The 18,046-nt window shown below is 33.4% G+C and overlaps 1 protein-coding gene across 5 annotated transcripts in view; it reads left to right on the top strand.

Annotated features, from left to right (window-relative positions):
• Pcgf5 (polycomb group ring finger 5) overlaps positions 1 to 17,788 on the top strand; it is a 116,098-nt gene extending 98,310 nt beyond the window's left edge. For 3 of the 5 annotated variants that reach the window (XM_063239427.1, XM_063239428.1, XM_063239426.1), the window contains exons 9-10: positions 6,728 to 6,787; positions 12,322 to 17,788. In XM_063239427.1, the coding sequence (XP_063095497.1) occupies positions 6,728 to 6,787; positions 12,322 to 12,369 (108 nt within the window). In that variant the 3' untranslated portion in view covers positions 12,370 to 17,788. Of the gene's footprint in view, positions 1 to 135; positions 177 to 6,727; positions 6,788 to 12,321 lie in introns of all 5 variants that reach the window. The other 2 variants (XR_010044253.1, XM_063239429.1) reach the window with 2 other exon arrangements.
• Positions 17,789 to 18,046: the final 258 nt, after the last annotated feature.

The raw sequence follows: 18,046 nt of genomic DNA, 5'->3' as shown, positions 1-18,046 counted from the left end.
TCTAAGTATACGGAATGAAAGTTGGAAAGCTGGAGTTCTGCCCTGATCCTATGAAGGATGGTCAATAAGAGAGGTGGTTTGGGGTTGAGATAGAAAGGACGAACAGAATAGAATATACATGCATCTTTTTTTCAGGTATCTCCTTCACTTTGAAAGTATAAAATCAGGTCTAAAGGGTAAGTGAATTTGCAATGGCTTCTGATGCTAGAGTTAGATTATTGTGCCCTAGACTCTAGGCAAATGGGAGCAATTGTTCAATGGAAAAAACTAAGCAAACAAAAAGAGAATTTTGATTTTTGAACTATATCTTTGATTAGGGTTAAATTTTAGGTTCAGGGCTGGGGATTTAGCTCAGCAGTATAAGCACCTGCCTTGCAAGCTAGCGGTCATGAGTTCGATCCCTGGTACTGATAAAAATGAAAAAGACAAAAAAAAAAAAAATTAGGTTCAGATACACCTGAATTACAAAGAATATGGGATATTTGAAACACTAGGGATTGTTAGGCTGATATAGTACTGCTACCAGAAATTCTCATGATCTGAGTATATGAAAAAATCTTAATTAAGACTGATTAGAAGTTTTGACTAGGCAACTTCCAAGGTTACCTGTCAAACATTAAGATTGCATAGTGTTTATCATGCAGTATGCAATCCTTTTAAACTCTTAACTAATTTAACATTTCTGTTTTGTGCGCTATGTTTTACTGCATTTTATATGAAATTTAAATTATAAAATATAACACAAATTTAAGAATCAAGTTAATTCACACAAAGTTATATTATACAGAACCCAGATATGAAAGTTACCATATTTCACTAGCTCAAAAACATGCTTAACATTGAATGTAAACATCTCTGTGAGTAGCAAGGCATGGTGGAGCACACTCGTAATCCCAGCACTTGGGCGACTGAGGCAGGAGGGTCACAGCAATTTGAGGCTAGCCTGAATCTACAGAGTGAGGCCCTACCCCTTCCAAGAAAAGGAAGAAAGAAAACGTACTTGTAACTGTTGTAAAACAAACGTCACAATATCGTGTTTTGTTCTAGCCAGTGGATTAGATTTTTGGCTAACTTTTCTTAAGTGTTTAATATAATAAATAAAGCACTTAATTTCATTTTTCCTATTTCACTCTCATGCGGGCAAAGCCTTCCACGTGAAGCTGTGTCCTGGCCAGTAATAAAGGGGCTCAAAACCAGTGCAAAAGAAATCATGTTCTGAAAAACTCATCAAACATTTTTAGAGTTCATTTTTTAAATGTGATTTTCTTTGTATTTGATAAATAACCACTTGCCTTTCTGTGACATTTTATAGTTTTTTATCCATTGTGTATGCATTTTCAGAAACAAATTACAGAGAATACGTTCTCTCAACTACTGCTAAATGTATATTGTGATAGTATATGTAATATTAATGTTACATCGAATATAATTTAGGGTTACTTGGGTAATTTAGTGGAAACTTAATTGTGTTAGTGCTAGTAGTCATTATTATGAGTAGATTTGCTAGAAGGTTAAAGAGATGTAAATGGTCATCACTGTGAGACCCTAAGTTGTGCTTCACAAGACCCCTGTAGAAAGTTGCCTGCCCTTTCAATTACTTAAATATCAAAGCATGAAACAGCTATCCATATAAACTTCTGTTAGTAGACTCTCAGTTAAATCAGTATTACTGCCACTGTATTTCTCATCACACATTTCTTAGTAACTTACGTTCTTTGGTTGGTTAAAATACATTTTAATAAAAGTTCAAAAAGTATTAAAATATCTTAAGCTTTATCATTCAGATAGAGAAAAATTACCACTTAAGTACAGCAGTAAAGTAATATGTTAGACCATTTCTTTCTTTTCCTTTTTGTTTTTCCGTCATTAGTCTTATTTTGAAATTCATAGCTTCATTTTTCTATTTGCTCAGACCCAAATCCCAGAAGTCAGCCTGAATTTCCTTTTCATCTATCGTTAGCAAATTCTGTAATTTTTACCATCAGAACACGTAGTCAGAATCCAGCTGTGTCTTCCTACCTTCTCTTCCACCACTCTGATCCCATCACTATGACTGTTGTCTAGAGTGACTCTGCAGACCTCTCAGCCGGGCTCTACCTTACTCCCCTCCCTGCACTCCTCAGCCTGTCCCTGAGCCAGAAGACTCCTCTGCTCTAGCCTGTCCAGTAACGCTTAATGTAATTTAAATAAAAGCCGAAGTCCTTCTAGAGACCTGTGAATACTGCACACACACAGGTTTCCTGCACCCCTCTCCCACCTGCCCGTTTACTCTCTGTGTCTCCCGTGCTCCTCGCAGCTTGCCCAGCCAATGCTGCGTCATGTTAGCTCCTGTGTCTGCACACTTCATTCACCACCTGTGTCACCTTCTCAGTGAGATTCTTGACCTGCCAGTCACGCTCTGGATTCCTCTTACTTTCTGTGGTACTTCATACCTCTAACCCTTGCATCCTGTCAGTATGTTTTATCCCCCAACTAAAATGTAATGTGCAGGTAGAGGTTTCCATTTGTTCACTGCTAAATCCAGCACCTAGAGTGCTCCCCAGCCCAGAACCCAGTATTTATTTAGAGTAAATCAGTATAATGTTTCCTTTAATAAGATAATAATTATACAAAAATACATCCTAAAGGTCATTCACATCCTTGAATGTCATATTCCCATTTGTTTTCTGTTAGAAGAAATTTTCAATCCTTTCTCAGGCTCCAATGAAATATAAATTATTATGTTGGATGAATTCTGGCAGAAAAGTAACGTGGACTGATACGTCTGGGACAAAGCATAATCTCACTATTGAGTCCCTAGTGTGTTGGTTGTCATCACATCGGTTCCCCCCCTACCATCCATTACCAGCAGGAGGCCGAGAGTTCTGAAGAGTTCCCATGACCTCCTGGCATTGCTAACCAGCTCTGCCTGGGGCTGGAGCTGGCTTGTTCCCTAAACTAAAGACCACTGTTTGATTCTTTATGTGCTTCTAGTATTTTTAATATTAAGCATCTTAATCTAGCTAGGATTGGTTTATTTACACACATTCAGAACACATTCAGGAGTAGTGTATTGTAAAGTTTTTAGTTAAAAATACAATTTGTGGAATAATCATATTTTACCTTACCATTTTGTGATGTTAACCATTATGTACATATATGAATGCATGTGTGTGTGTGTGTGTGTGTGTGTGTCTGTGTGTGTGTATGAGAGAGAGCACCCACTAGACAGACAGAGACACTATACATAGTGTATGTTTATGTACCTGGACATTTTGTTTTATTCTTTTGAGTGATTAGTTTTCTAAACCAGTGTTACATATCATATAGATTTTATAAAAATCTGATCACATAACAATTCGGCTTTAATGGTTCAGTTTCTTGTAAAGCAAATATTGGACCTTCTTAGGTTGCTTTGTGATACATATTAGTATCTGTTGGTATAGTACCACAATAAAAAAGCTACCTATTTTTTTTTTAAATTGTGTTGGCTGATTCTGTCATTTAGTCCTCCAGGAGATCTTTTGAGTGAGATTTACTCAAATCTGTATTTTGGCATTGTTTTGGCTGGAATTGACATGCTTGTAGCTAATTATTCTCTATATTGCATGAGGCTATCTCCTTATAAGTTCAATATCTTTTTGCTCCTATCTTTTGAGTCCAAACTATACTTTTTTTTTCCTTTTGGATACTACTTTCTGAAACTTCTGCCTCAGACAAGGCTACTGCATGTTTCGATCACCCCTTACTGTGTTCTGTTTCTAGCTTCCTAGGAAGAATCTCAGGCAAATTAATTTGGCCTCCAGTTCTCAAGTAATATCTCCCTACACCACCCAGCCTCAGTACTACTGCTTTCCTTTATTTTGCAGTAGTTCTGCTTCAGCCTTATCCATTTTTCTGTGAGTCCAGCTCTTTCTGGACTTTGTTTTCATTGTAGTGTCCTTTTGAAAAATTTTTATCTTTAGAAATCAAAACAAACTTCTGGTCCAATTTAGCTAGCTCTAGGAGTGTTTCAGTATATAACAATATTTGCCACTTCAGTATTCTTATATGCCAACTTGGCACTGATTTTTTTTTCCTTATACTGAAAGAAAGTGTACTTTTAACAAATGATGCATGCCTAGTATTTGAGCTACTCCAGAGGCTGAGGCATAAGGATCACAATTTGAAGGCCAGCTTGGGCAACTTAGTGAAACCCTGTATCAAAACAAACATATAAATAGGGTTGAGTTGTAGTTTAGTGGTACAGCACTTTCTTAGCATGCTTTGAGGTCCTAGGCTCAATCCATAGTAAAATGTAAAATTTATGTGTACTGTCCCATCCCAGTGGCCCTCATGAGTTTTTGAAATATATATGGAATTTCATGTATTGTTTTGCAACCGCTTTTTCTCATTTGACAGTATGTCTAATGGAGAATCAGTAAACTTTGAAGTACTTTTCAGTATATTGATAGAGGCCGGGAGTGTAGCTCAGCAGCACAAGTACCTGCCTGGCAAGTGCGAGGTTGTAAATTCAATCCCTGGTACAAAAAATAAAATCTTTCTACCTAGATAGATAAACAGATAGATATAAATATAGATATATAATTTGACTTGTGTCTGTAGTATATTTAATTAACAATAATTTGATGGAAAGTTAGACTTTTTTCTACTTTTTTTTTTACATTTGAAGCCATGCTTACAATACACTGCTAGTACATGTATTTCTGCACATGTGCAAATATATCTATTGTTTAAATTCCTAGAAGTAGATTTACAACAGAATATGTGTGTTCTGAATTTAGAGTTAGTGACAAACTGTGCCCTAAAGGTTTAATCGTATAAATGTGTAATCATATAAGGAAGGTATCAGATGCTTGTTTCCTGGTATCCTTACTAATACCATATTACAAACTTCATATTTCTTTTGTAAACTTTCACATTAATTGTTTTGGAGGAGTTTTTTTTTTTTTTTTTGGTCACTAAGTTTGCCTTTTTCTTACCAACTTCTAGGAAGTGTATATATTCTGAATGTGAATTTTTTTGTTAAATGCTTTCTACTTTTTTATGTTTTTTATTAATACATGTTTGCAGTATTAATTTTACGTTATATGTCTCAGCTGTTTTTTCAGTTATGTCCTGCTTCCTCGTTTGCCTCAGGTGATCTAAAAAACTAGAGTAATAATACCTTTTTCAAAACATTCAGCAAGAATTAAATGCTTAGCAGAATATATAATAAACATTATTTTAGTAATAGGTTATGTAAGTTAACTTTCATTTTGATTTCAGTTCTCTCTTCCTTCCTGCATTCCACCTCGGAGGGCTTGCTGTCAGGGTCTTTCTACTCAGCTGCAGCTTTAGTCGTGGACTGGCCTACCTGCCTTTCCCGGACTGGGCTCAGCACCCCCGTCAGGCAGTCCCCACCCCTTCTGAAGTGATCCTGGTTAGCTTTTTCTGCAACAGCTTTTGTCGGTCCAGCACTAGAAGTGACCACTTCGTGCTCGCCTTCCTTTGCTTCATTGGTATTATCTGGCATTGTAGGAAAACCAGTTATAAACTATCTTGAATGATACCAAAGAGATTAATAGATAAAAGAATTAGTTAAGATGCCTTTTTCTACCTTAACTCTGTGTTCCTGGTAAACACTCTTTGCAACTTGAATAGTTAGGCAAACTCTGAAAGGCCAGAGTTTGAGGACTATTCAGAGAGAAGAACATCAGCACGAAATAGCCCTGCTGGACGTGTCTTAGAGCATGTCAGTGAGCACTGTGCATAGAATTGAGGACCAACTTCTGATGGAAAAAAAATTGCAAAAGTATTTAGAGGAAATAGACCATTTACAATCTTCTCAAAGTACCTCTTATAAAAATCTACTCTAGGGTGTTAGAGTTATCCCAGTAAATTTACAACTCATGTTTTAAATATATACTTATTTTTTCCATTTTGAATAAGTGTGCAATGTTGAATTCATGTATGCATAATTTTAAATATACATTTTATATTTTATACTTCAATTATGAAAATTACATTTGTATTGAATGTATTTAGCATATTTTAAATTTAAAAATTAAGATTAGGGATGACTTTTCTTAATATAACTGGTTAAAATGATAAAAGGTAGTGAGTTTACAAGTGAATCTGCTCAAAACTTTTTAAATACGCTCACTTGATTCACTCATACATTTATTGAGTAGCTGCTGTGTGGACAGTAGCTGTTAAGACTGCAAATGTAAACGTGAAATAGACTTCAGAAGCACCTAACTTAAAGCTGTTAACATAGGTAATTAAACTAATGATCCAGTCTGAGCAATATGAAGAACCTAATATAAAAGAGAAAGTGAATCCTTAACAGGTTGAGTGAAATTCTGTGCCTCACTCAGAGAGCTAATCTCCTTGAAAAGGGGGTAAAGAGGAGACCTAGGAGAGATTGTTCACCAGAAGGCATGGAAAAGAGTGCCTTGTGTGTACTAGGTAAGGATTTCCCCCAGAATTAGTCTTTGAAAAGGATATGGAAAAGATAGGCCTCCATTTTGGTATTTGCTGAATATTAATCTCATAGTTAGATGCAGAAATCACTTACGCTAAATTTTTACCAATCATTAAGTTATTAAATCTAATTTTTCCAAAACAACTACCATTTTCTCAGAGTGTTTATTTAAAATTAGTCATGTTGCCTCTTATGTTTGATATTAAAATTTTTTAAATAATCAATTTCAATATGTATCCAGTTGTGGATGCCTCTTATCTGATGAGTTCATCTCCTCCGCAGTTTCGGTGTCTGAACTGCTCAGCTTCGCAAGTCTGCTCTCAGGATGGCCCTTTGTATCAGGTAAGAGGCACTCATGATGGTACATATGCCCATCACAATGCCCTGGCGGTCCCAAACCTGACTTTCTGAGACATGTCACTAGACAAAACTTAATGAGTTTTTTTATCTTTTCAAAACAAATTTACCCACTATTTATGTGTCAAAACCATATTTATGAGTCAGGAATTTTAAATAACTACTAGCTTCAGCCCTTAAATATTTGACCCGCGTTAGATTAGGGTGTTACCTTCTTTGTATAAGTAAGTATATATTTAAAGAGTTAATTTACAAGAGAAGGATGAGATGCCAACTTAGATGATTTTAAATAACAAGAGCTAAATGTAATTATATTTCCTTACTCTCTTCCCTTAGCATGTTACTTGTGTTATCTCTTTTGACATGTTAGTGAGCTAATTTTGTAATATGCTGAGAATAGTTGAACATATGTTCAAGGAAAGTTTAACATTAATTTCACTACAAAATGGGAAAGTAAGCTTATATCCCTGACCATTTTTAATTTTTTTTTTTTTTTTTTTTGAGACAGGTCTTGCTGAGTTACTTAATTGGTCAGGTGGAGGTCAAACATTTGATCCTTCTGTCTTAGCCTCCTAGAGTACTAGGAGTGGAGATATGCTCACCATGCCCACCTAAAACAGATTTTTACATCGACACAAATGTTCTTCTCTCTCCCTCCCTCTTTCTCTCTCTCTCTCTCTCTCTCCCTCCCTCCCTCCCTCTTTCTCTCTCTCTCTCTCTCTCTCTCTCTCTCTCTCTCTCTCTCTCTCCTTCTCTCTCTCTCTCTCTCTTTTATGGATATTGGTCTTATAAGAAAATTTTTAGCCAAAAACGGAAGAAATTGCTAGGGGGAAAAAACATTTTTAAAATACAAGAACAAATTATGCATATAGCTTTACGCTATTAAAATTTTAAATTTTGTGAGCATTTTTTAAAATAGACAATTGTTGGGAAAAATCCTTGATTCTTTTTGGGTGGAGGGGTACTGGGAATCAAACGCTCAACCTTGTGCTTGCCAGGCAGGTGCTTACACTGCTGAGCTAAATCCCCAGCCCCAATTTTTGTGAAAATATAATGTATCAAAATTTACCCAAGAAGAAAGAAAATTTAAATCACTAATTCATGAAAGGCATAAAAGTTTAAAGGTTTAACTTACTCTAAATATTCTTAAGTGCTTTTGTGGTTACATTCTCCAGATTTGCAAGGAAAAGATCAATCTTAATCTGTACCTATATTATACATTTTGTTTTACATCATTAAAAAACATGAAAACCTTACGAATTCATTTCACAATAATAGCTTAAATATGATAGTAAAACTGATAGGGAACCCACAAGGGGAAAGCTAATACCGAATCTGATTTTGAATATTAAGTACAAAAGTGATAAGTAATATACTGAAGCATACTAATTATACTAAATAATATTCTAAAATATGCTAAAAGAATAGAAAGCCAAAACCTAGTAGGTATTTTATCAGAAATGCAAGAATGGCTTAATAATTTGGGAAGAACATTGTTATCTCTAAGCCTTACATATGTAGGTATGTGTGAAAATATATATACTTACATATATTTTATATCCACACACTAAAAAATTTCCAGTGGATGATGAAAACGCATTTTTAAAAATTCAGTGTTAGGTACTGATTTTTTCCTTTGAGCCTCTTACATTTAAATTTTTCAGGACAACAAAAAAGTTGAAATTATTATATCCTTTTACCTAGATTTACCAATTGACATTTTACCACATTTTCTGCCACCTTTCCCTTTCTTCTTTTTCCCATCTCCTCTTACTCTATTCTCTCTGTCTCTGTCTCTGTTTTTGCCTCTTGCTTTTTGTGGAACCATTTGAAAGTAATTAAGTCAGGAGAGTTGATCACTAAGTACTTCAGTATGCATTTCTCACAGAGACCATCTTGTATACAGTGGTACCTTTGTTCTGGAACTTGATTCTTCCCACAGTTCTAGTCGCAAACCAAGTTGGATGACAACTGAGTCAAATTCAGTGGTTAGGTTCAGTGTTGACCTTAGAGGGAAATCTGATTTAGTTCTTGTCCAGTTTGATTCCCGTAGATTCAAAATTCCATTTCACGCAGCAGAAATTTAAATAGAATGTTAAATATTATAAAGATGTTAGTTTTCCCCTTGATTAAGTTGTGAAGTCAAATGTAATGCCAAATATACTTTTACCAGATTCTAGTTTAACGTGACAACATTAATTATTCTAAAGTTCACAGGAAATACAAATAGATGCTTCTAGTCATTCATTTTTCAAATGAGTAATGAAAGAATAAGTGTACTGCTCTTATTAAAATGTATTAGAAAGCTGAAATAGTTAAAATCAGCATAGACAAACGAATGAAAAGGAATAACTTCAATATAGATATATGAACTAAATATATATAAAGGTGTCTTGGGATGGCTTCTCATGTTGTATAGGAGCATATAAAAGTGTATAAAAGCAATACCTCTAATTAATAGAGAAAAAGATTAACTTAGGTATCTCTTCAGCACTTGTACTATGTACTGGGCATGCGTCCAGCCCTGGAGAAGTGAAAATGAGCATAGGACTTTTCTCTCATAGAACTTACACTCTAACGACTATTAGACAAAGAGCAAACAACTAAATGTTAGTGTTAGAAGAAAATTTCAAGTAGATAAGTAGAATATTTTTATTAAGATACCTAATAAAGAAGGTCTCTTTGACAAGGTACTTTTTGATCAAAAGGAAGTAAGAGACATCACCATGTAAATATCTGATGCCAAAGTAAGACATTACAGAAGACCTGGACAGAGAACGTGTCTGGTTGTTTGAGAGTTGTAGGGATCTGTGGTGCTGGAGCGGGCAAGACAGAGGAGGGGTGGGCAGCTGTGTCCTCGGGGATGCCTTGTTCAAGTTAAGTGCAGATCTTGTGGGGCTTGTTTGCATTAACTGTACTGACACTAGTGGGAGAATGCAAACCTCACATTATTCACCAGCATAACTTTCTGATGGTTTAAAATATTAAACATGATACTAAAAGATATTAAGCGAGTATAGTTAAATGATTTCAGAGAGGAAACAGTCCAAAAATCTCACACTAAGTAAATATTTACAGTATGTGTAAGAAAGACAAAAACCTTACTACATAAAAATATTCATAAAAATCCATGAGACAGTTAGCTTGGGAAGTTACAAAAAAAAGGAAGTATACTTGGCTAACAACCATGTACAAATGATGAAATTATTTTGACGTCAAGAAATAAAATAATATTTTGTGCTTATTTCCAAATTAAAATGAATGTGGGTAATAGTCACTGTTGATGAGATTCTGGAAAAATGGCCACTCATTTCTTTTGGAAAAGCAAAAGTAGAACAAGTTTCTTGAAGATGCTTATCAAAATGCTTTTTTTAAATGTGTATGTTATTTGAACTAGTAATTTCACTTCTAAGAATCTGTCCTGTAGGAAAGAATATAAATCATTAGTTTAAGATTAATTTATAATAGCAAAAAAGGAATACTCTCAAATGTGTAGCAAACAGAAATATGGATAGCTTACAACTCATTTCTTTAAAAGCATATAGTGTAATCATGTATTAAATAGCCTGGAAATGCATCTACAGAATTTTAAATTGATGAAATTATTTACCAAACAATATAGTCCAGGTGGGGAAAAAGTATAGATAAAAAGACTAGGGTATATGCTAAAATTAGGTAGTGGTTACATTTAGGTGATAGGATTAAATAATTGTCCTTTCTCTTGGTGTTTTTCTGAAGTTTCCAGTCTGTAGTAAAACAAGCCTAGTGCCAGCAAAACCTTCTCCTCCCTGTCACACTCTCGGCCCTCGTAGAGCTGTTGGCGAAGGCTTCTATGTATTCTGAATTATTCTAAAATGAGTTTAATTACTGAAGCTATGCAGATTCAACAGTCAGGAAAGAAAAATGAAACTTGGAAATAAAAGACATGTTACAGGTGGGAGTGAAGTGGAATAGGAATTAGTAAGGTTAGGATAAAATATCTGTTAGTGGTCTCATACTGTGGCTGAGCTCCAGAAATACTCACAGAATTTTATAAATTACAGATTTCCATACCCCATTCCCAGATACTTTGATGCTGCAAGAACAGAATAAAGTTTAAAACAAAAAACAGTAAACAAAATTAAATCAAAGTAATTTTTGACCTTGGAAACCTTGAGAAGCTGAGACTTTCATTGCTAGCCCATAGAAATCTGGGAATGGCATCTGGTTTGCGTGTTCAGCTGAAAGAGCAAGGTCTGGAGGATTTTTATTCCTACTTTCCTGTCTGTTTTTAAAAAGTATTTTAGTATATGTCCTGGTGAAGCGAGCACAAATTTACTCTTTGAATTTTTTTTTTTTTTTTTTTTTTGGTGCTGGGGATCGAACTCATGACCTAGCACTGCCAAGCAGGTGCTTATGCCACTGAGCTAAATCCCCAACCCTGTCTTCCTATCTTATCCTGAGAAGAAAGCTACAAGTGCCAAAATGGTCATTTTCAGAATTGTAGAATCTCAGTGCCTTTAATCTGTATGAAAGAATACAGAGTTGTCTATTCTGGATTTTTGCATTTTCCCACACTAAGGTCAAGTAACAGAGTATGGTCATCTCAGCCTTTTCTTGAAAATATAAAAGTAATTGAGATTTCATTTTAAAGGGCACCCTGCAACTTTAAGAAAGGTCATTGTTTCTCCAGATCCTTTCTGATTTTGTGATCTTTTTTTCCATATTATATAAGAAACTAGAGGGGAAAACAGATGCAGAGGTAGCTTGGCATATTCCTGTCTTTACAAGCTCTTTCCTCCTAGCACTGTGTATGATGTATGATATCTTTTCTATGTGGACAACACTAAGAACAATTATGAACCTTTTATTTATATAATAGTCAAATCAGAACATTTAATAGCATGAACTGACTATTGAAAGAAGACAGTAACCTAAATATTTCATGTAACTAGTTACTTATTTATCTAATATTTTTAAAGAGTATTAAAATAAATTGCAAATACTAAAAAGGAACAAATATCAAGCTTGTAAAATTTTTGGCTTTGTGGTGCAGTTTCCTAAATTCCCAGCAGGGGGTGTCTTGCTAATGTATCACTCAGTGTTACTCAGCAGCAGCTCTGCAGAATCTGGCCTGCCAGCTCAGATGGCTGAGCCATGCAGAGCAGCTATTAGTGGGATATTTAGAAGCACGACGTATAGCTCACAGTCCTCAACAGGCCCTGCCTCTCCCTAAGTAATGCATTGGGATGGTCACATATGCGACTTCCACATGACATCTGTAGACTTCGAAACTTGACCTTTACTGTATATTAGTGAAAATGTGACTGAATCAAGAGAAATAATGGTAAGCAAAAGAAATGAGAATATACTAACTTAAATTTTAAATGACAATTTAAATCTTTACTGTTTAATCACTATCAGGAAATACTGTAAATTATGACTTGAATTCTTAAAATCTTGTATGTAAACTACATTGTACATAAACTACGTTGTGTTTATACAAACAGTCTCATTCACTATCTGTTTTTATTTTATAGTCATACCCTATGGTATTGCAGTATCGACCAAGAATTGATTTCGGTTAGACCAAGGGGCCTAGAATTCACTGAAATGAATCCTGCACTATTTGTTTACTCGTCGACAGATTGCACAGTGACTGGTGTGTGGACTAGAGGGACACAATCCGTTTTCAGCATGCAAATAAGGCCATTGTCTGTCTCTAAATTGTTAGTTGCATTCATGTTGTTTTTATTAAGAGCAAAGCAGGTGCCATTCTGCTACTGAACCATCTGTGTGTGGTATTCGTGCTGTCTCACAGTGTCTCATAGTTGAAATCATGGTATACCGCCATGATTTGGCCTTTTGAATATTTTGCTTGCCTGTTTCAAGATTGTCCTAATGTTTAATTACACTAGTAATATGGCTCAATCTTTGTGGTGTTGCAGTTTTCACATACTTACTATTTTATTAATTCTTCTTTAAATAGAGTACTGTACAAGAATCTGATAATTATATCTGAAGTTATTTTGTATGGAAATATATTTAGAAAAGTGGTTTCTGAGCCACCATCTTACTCTTGCTAAGCTTTTTGTGTAAAAAAAAATTCATTCTTGAGTGTGTAAGTCATTTTATGAAGAATTCCAATTATTTAATGTTGGAGCACATCATAATTGTCAACATTGAAAGCATCTCTGTGGTCTACCAGTTGCCCAAGGAAGGCATGTTAGCCCTCCAGATCAAAATGTATGTAATTTCTTGAACAACCGAAGTTAGATTCACAATCATTTGAAATGTTGGCAGCTGACCACATTTACTTCTAATAAGATCAATGTGTAAGTAAGGTTCATCTTTTGTAATGCCTTATGAGAAGTGGGTGCTGCTTCATGACACTTCATTGTATAGCCCATTTTATGTTTGTACCATTACATTGCTGTTGTCATTTAACGAATACATTGTTTTTCTTTTATTCTGGCCTTAGGTGTGTTTCATTGTGGCATGCGAAAGATTGTGAATGATGATTCTAAATGTTAGGTTTTTTAAGAACAGATAACATTAGCTATTTTATGGATTTCAAATATCTCAAAAATAATTGTAGGTTAAAAATGCTAGTTATCACATTTCCAAAACGTATGCATAAAAGATAATACAGTTTAGTAGTTAAATATGCTAACCAAAATTAAGGGTTTGAGAATATTTTATTTTAGCTATTATAATCAGAGGGAAATTGTATTATTTTATACATGAGTTTATTAAAATTCAGAACTGTGATAATTTCCTTGATGTTGCTGTTTTGTTTTGGATTAATCTGCAAGTCACAAAAAGTCTTGTTCCCTTAAACAATATAATTTTTTGAATTTTAAATCTTTTAAAATTTAGTTTTCCAAAAACGTCCTTGGAATTTGCTTTAACAATTACTTTTAACCTCTGAAAATTAGAGAAATGCTTAGAAAATAGCAAAAACTGCTTGTTTTGGAAATCTGACATGAGCACAATCTGTGTGTTAAACACATGGCTTTTATACTGTATACATGAGAGAAATGCTATATTTTCTAGTCAGATGTATCACAAATTAATGCCTTCTAAATACCAAATTGCTTCATACAACGAAAATACTATATAACTCCAAGGAACATGCAAAATACAGCTCAATCTCAATGCATTTTATCATATAAAAGACCTGAAGTTCATAATTTTTTATATTTTTTCTAAGTCAAACAGTCTATATAAAAGTTTTCTGATGTTCTGACTTGTGAACAGGGGTAGGCATGGCAGTTTTTTGTTTGTTTCTTTATATTTTTTAGTTCTTTGAAAAGCTCACATGCAGAATTTAAAATGGTTTCATTAGTTCCTTAAATGCTTTGAAAAACAATTAGGTTCAACCGAAAATTGAATTTATTATCCAGCTACAGAAAAAAATGTTTTGTGAAATCTAGTTCCTACATATTTTTAAAATTTTTTTTACATTGGTATAAATTTGTCATACCTACATCAATGATTACCATAGTGTTTTCAATTTGGGAGATAATTTTAATTCAAAATGAATTGAGCACATTTTGAAAACCACAAATTAAGCGTAAGTGTTTTGGCTCCCAAGTCAAAACTTTATGGCCATAAATAAGTTTCAGTCTGAAGATCTCTTTCAATTTGGTTCTTGCCTGATCATATGTAATTCCACCATTTTCTTTGTATTTAGGGAAATAGTTATAGAACTGAAAATAGTTTATATAAAATTCCTTTATGAAATGTTAACACATTGACATTTTTATTGGAATGCAGTGGAAGACTATGTGCCAAAATATGTAAGAATCTTAGTATTGGTTGTCATTCTGGAATAGGTACACATTTGTTTTTATGGTCCTGAGTGATGTGGTATTGCTACTAGAAACCCAGATCTCTTCAGCTAACCTCTTATAGTATATCAACTGTGAGTTTCTAAGTATGGGACTACTTTTCTGGCTAGTAGTACACTAAATTCCCTGCTAATTATCCCTTATATCAGATTATAGAACTTGCAGGAAACCAAATATAGAGAAAATATACAAGCACCTCTTTTGGTTAACTTTATAAATATAGGGTGCATTAAAAAAGACTTTTAAATAAGAACCTGTTGTCTGCATCTGTTAAATCACGTAATAAACCCAATTTAAATTATTCTTTAGTCTGTTATTTCTTAAGCAATAAATTGTAAGAATTGTATTATGTCCATAAAAGATTGTGTTTTCTGTTTTATTTGCCGTAAAAGTCATATATGAAAGAGTCAAGGAACTTTAGATAATAAAAAATGTGTATAGATATAAAGATCACTTTAAATGGAAGTAGTCACATTGTTTTAATAGAGAAATCAAAATATAGCCTTTCTCTAAATTAACAAAACACTAGGTTAATAAGATACTTAAGTATGACAAAAAAGATTTGTTGATAAGGTAAAAATCTGGGGATTAGGTAACTTTACTAATGCCTTTAGCTACTTCTAGAAAAGTGTACTATTTCTTTACTCATTGAACATCTGTCCCATACTATTGTACCACATTTTATAAATGTAGTGCGTTTGCTCAATTATATTATACACTCGTGTTACATAAATTTAAAGTGACTCCTTCAGAAATATAAATGTTATATACTATATTGAACTAATTTCTAGCTTTATTAAATATTAAAAAGAAAGTGCCTCATTGCTAAACGTGCATTTCTGTTTTAGATTTACTGTGTAAATTTTGAGTTTTCTGTACCTGTCCCTTATCATTGGTTTCATATTTATATAGGCACTTGCAAGTTAGAGTAATCACTTTTTAAAAGATTTTCATAAGAATATAGATATCACCAAAGACATTTTACTGTTAATTAGTAACCATGTTGGAGAAACAGTTTTAGCAGTTCAGAGGTTGGCAATTTTTAGACTGTGACTTAATTTTTTATAGGCAGGCAATAACATTGATTAATTCTAAAGTATCACCAAAGAAAGGCTTTCATGTAAATTTTCTTGGTGAGACTAGTCAAATGCAGGTTTTTCTTGAAATAATCAAAGCACATTTGCTTTTGAACATATCCAGTTATCTTATCTCCATCTGACACATTTTAAGAAATTCTTAAATGTGAGAAATTAAAAAACAACAAGCTTCTCTCTGAAGGAAAAGTGGGAAAAGTGCATACTTTTGAAAGAAAATTGAAACTGAGTTTATAAATTTTAATTTGAGATGCTTTTTGTCTCACAGACATAACATAAATTGCTCTTAGCTCCTGGGCTCTTAGTAATATGTAAAGTTTCATTAAAGATAGATTTTGATAAAAGTGCTGATATGGTTATATATGTAGAACATAGTACCTTCTACTGAATTTACAAAAATGCTCTTTCTATATTTAAAAGCAAAATTTTCCTAAGGGCCTATGTTTCTTGTTGCTCAGCAGTTACTTCATTGTTATTAAAATTTTGCCATCACATCCAAATTTGGCAAAATGGATCACAGAACAAGAGCATCTCTAATACCAAAAGAGATGTGTACCTTTATGTCTTTTCTCCTGTGAAGTAAAACTCTACTCATAGCTCACTAGTTAGACCCCCTCAGGATAAAATTAATGCACATTGTGTCACGTACTCTGGTGCAGAGTAAATTTTCCAGTAAGCTAAACTTTATGCTACCAAAATACTGGTTGATTATACTAATTTCAAAAATGAATTATTTTGCCATAATTTTTCTGGATTAGAAACAAAAATTTAAACTGTTATTAAGTTGTATGTACCTGTTATCCAGAGAGCAATAAAAAATGTTTTATATCTGCTAAATATGGTGTTTGAAAGATTTAAAAAAATATTAAAGACTCAGAAGCCTTCTCAAAACACACAAAAAAAATGGCCAGTTGTTTCTGGGTTTACTTGATATACCTAGTTCAGTAGTATTTTGATGGAAAACAGAGATCAAATGTTTGAAAATACAGTTACGTAGTACATAGTTTTCATTGTTGTATTTTGGTTTTTTAAGTGTTTTTTTCTGTAATTTAAAATTTTATTTGCTATTATAGTGTCAAAAAAAATATTTGAGTATTTCCTTTTAAGAAGGTTTTAAAATTTAGCTTAAAAATTACTTCTAATGCTCATGCAAATGTCTGTATACTCATGCTCCTTTTTTTATGATTCAAAACTTAAGACTGGTTTTTCAGAAATGATTTTTTTAATTTTAATTATATTTAAGTCTGCAATCAAGTGAAACATGGGTCTAGTTTTCTTCCATCTTATAGAACTTCATGAAATAAGAAACTAAAAGTACAAATGAAAATTAAGTATTTCTGGATAATGTAGAGATAATAAAAAGATTAATTTATTTATCCATACACTTCATATCAATTCACTGGAGCAGGAATTCTACACGTTAAAATTCTTTTGCTGTATTTTTTAGACCAGGGATGGGGGCCTAAGTGTCCTTATGAAGCTGTGGTCTATGATGAGAGCTTGTGGGGAGAGAGGATCCATGTTCTGCTTTCCTGCATCTGGCAGTGCAACAGTGATCATCAGTTTTTATTAGAGTAGCCCTCACAGTAAACTACTATAGAATATATTGTAAAGTTATGTTGCTAGTTTTACTTTGAAATATGAAATATTTTAAGCTTTTGTCAAAAGTGGTAACATCTTAATACAAATAAAAACCTTTTTGTGGTTGTAAGATTTAGCTTATAAATCATTCAAATTGAAGTGAAAGATTTACCAGGTCATTGTTAATGACTTAGTCTATTAAGAATATATGTATTTTTTTAAAAGAAAAGCACTTGTAGATATTTAATCAGTACAAGATACATGTCTGTTTTGCAGAAATAAAATGCTGCTTAGAGATTCTCTTTAAATATTTTTTATTTTTGTGCCCAAATGTATTTTCTGTTGATCTATGGAATGTTCTGTACAAAGCTGTATGATTGTACTGTTGAAGCTAGATACTTTTTTTAATCTGGACTTAGCCAAATATATTTGACCATGTTAAAGATAGTATCTTTGTTATTAAAAATTTGATTGCATAATTTATGGTTTGTCATCTATTTAATATTAGTAACTATTTTGAAACCTCCATTTAAAATGTCATATCTAACAAATTTTATTGAGATTTGAGTATGTGAGATCATTAACGTTAGCATTTTCTAAAAGATTCTTTAGCTATTTTAAGACAGCAGCCTGTCCCTCAGCTTATACGTGCGAACATGCGCGCGCACACACACACACACACACACACACACACACACACACACGCACGCATACACATAGTAGAATTTCTTGATTTA

The sequence above is a fragment of the Cavia porcellus genome, unplaced genomic scaffold, assembly GCF_034190915.1.
Source record: "Cavia porcellus strain 051 isolate PalLab524CR breed Dunkin Hartley unplaced genomic scaffold, mCavPor4.1 scaffold_28, whole genome shotgun sequence".
Taxonomy (NCBI): domain Eukaryota; kingdom Metazoa; phylum Chordata; class Mammalia; order Rodentia; family Caviidae; genus Cavia; species Cavia porcellus.
This window is presented reverse-complemented; position numbering and strand designations above follow the sequence as displayed.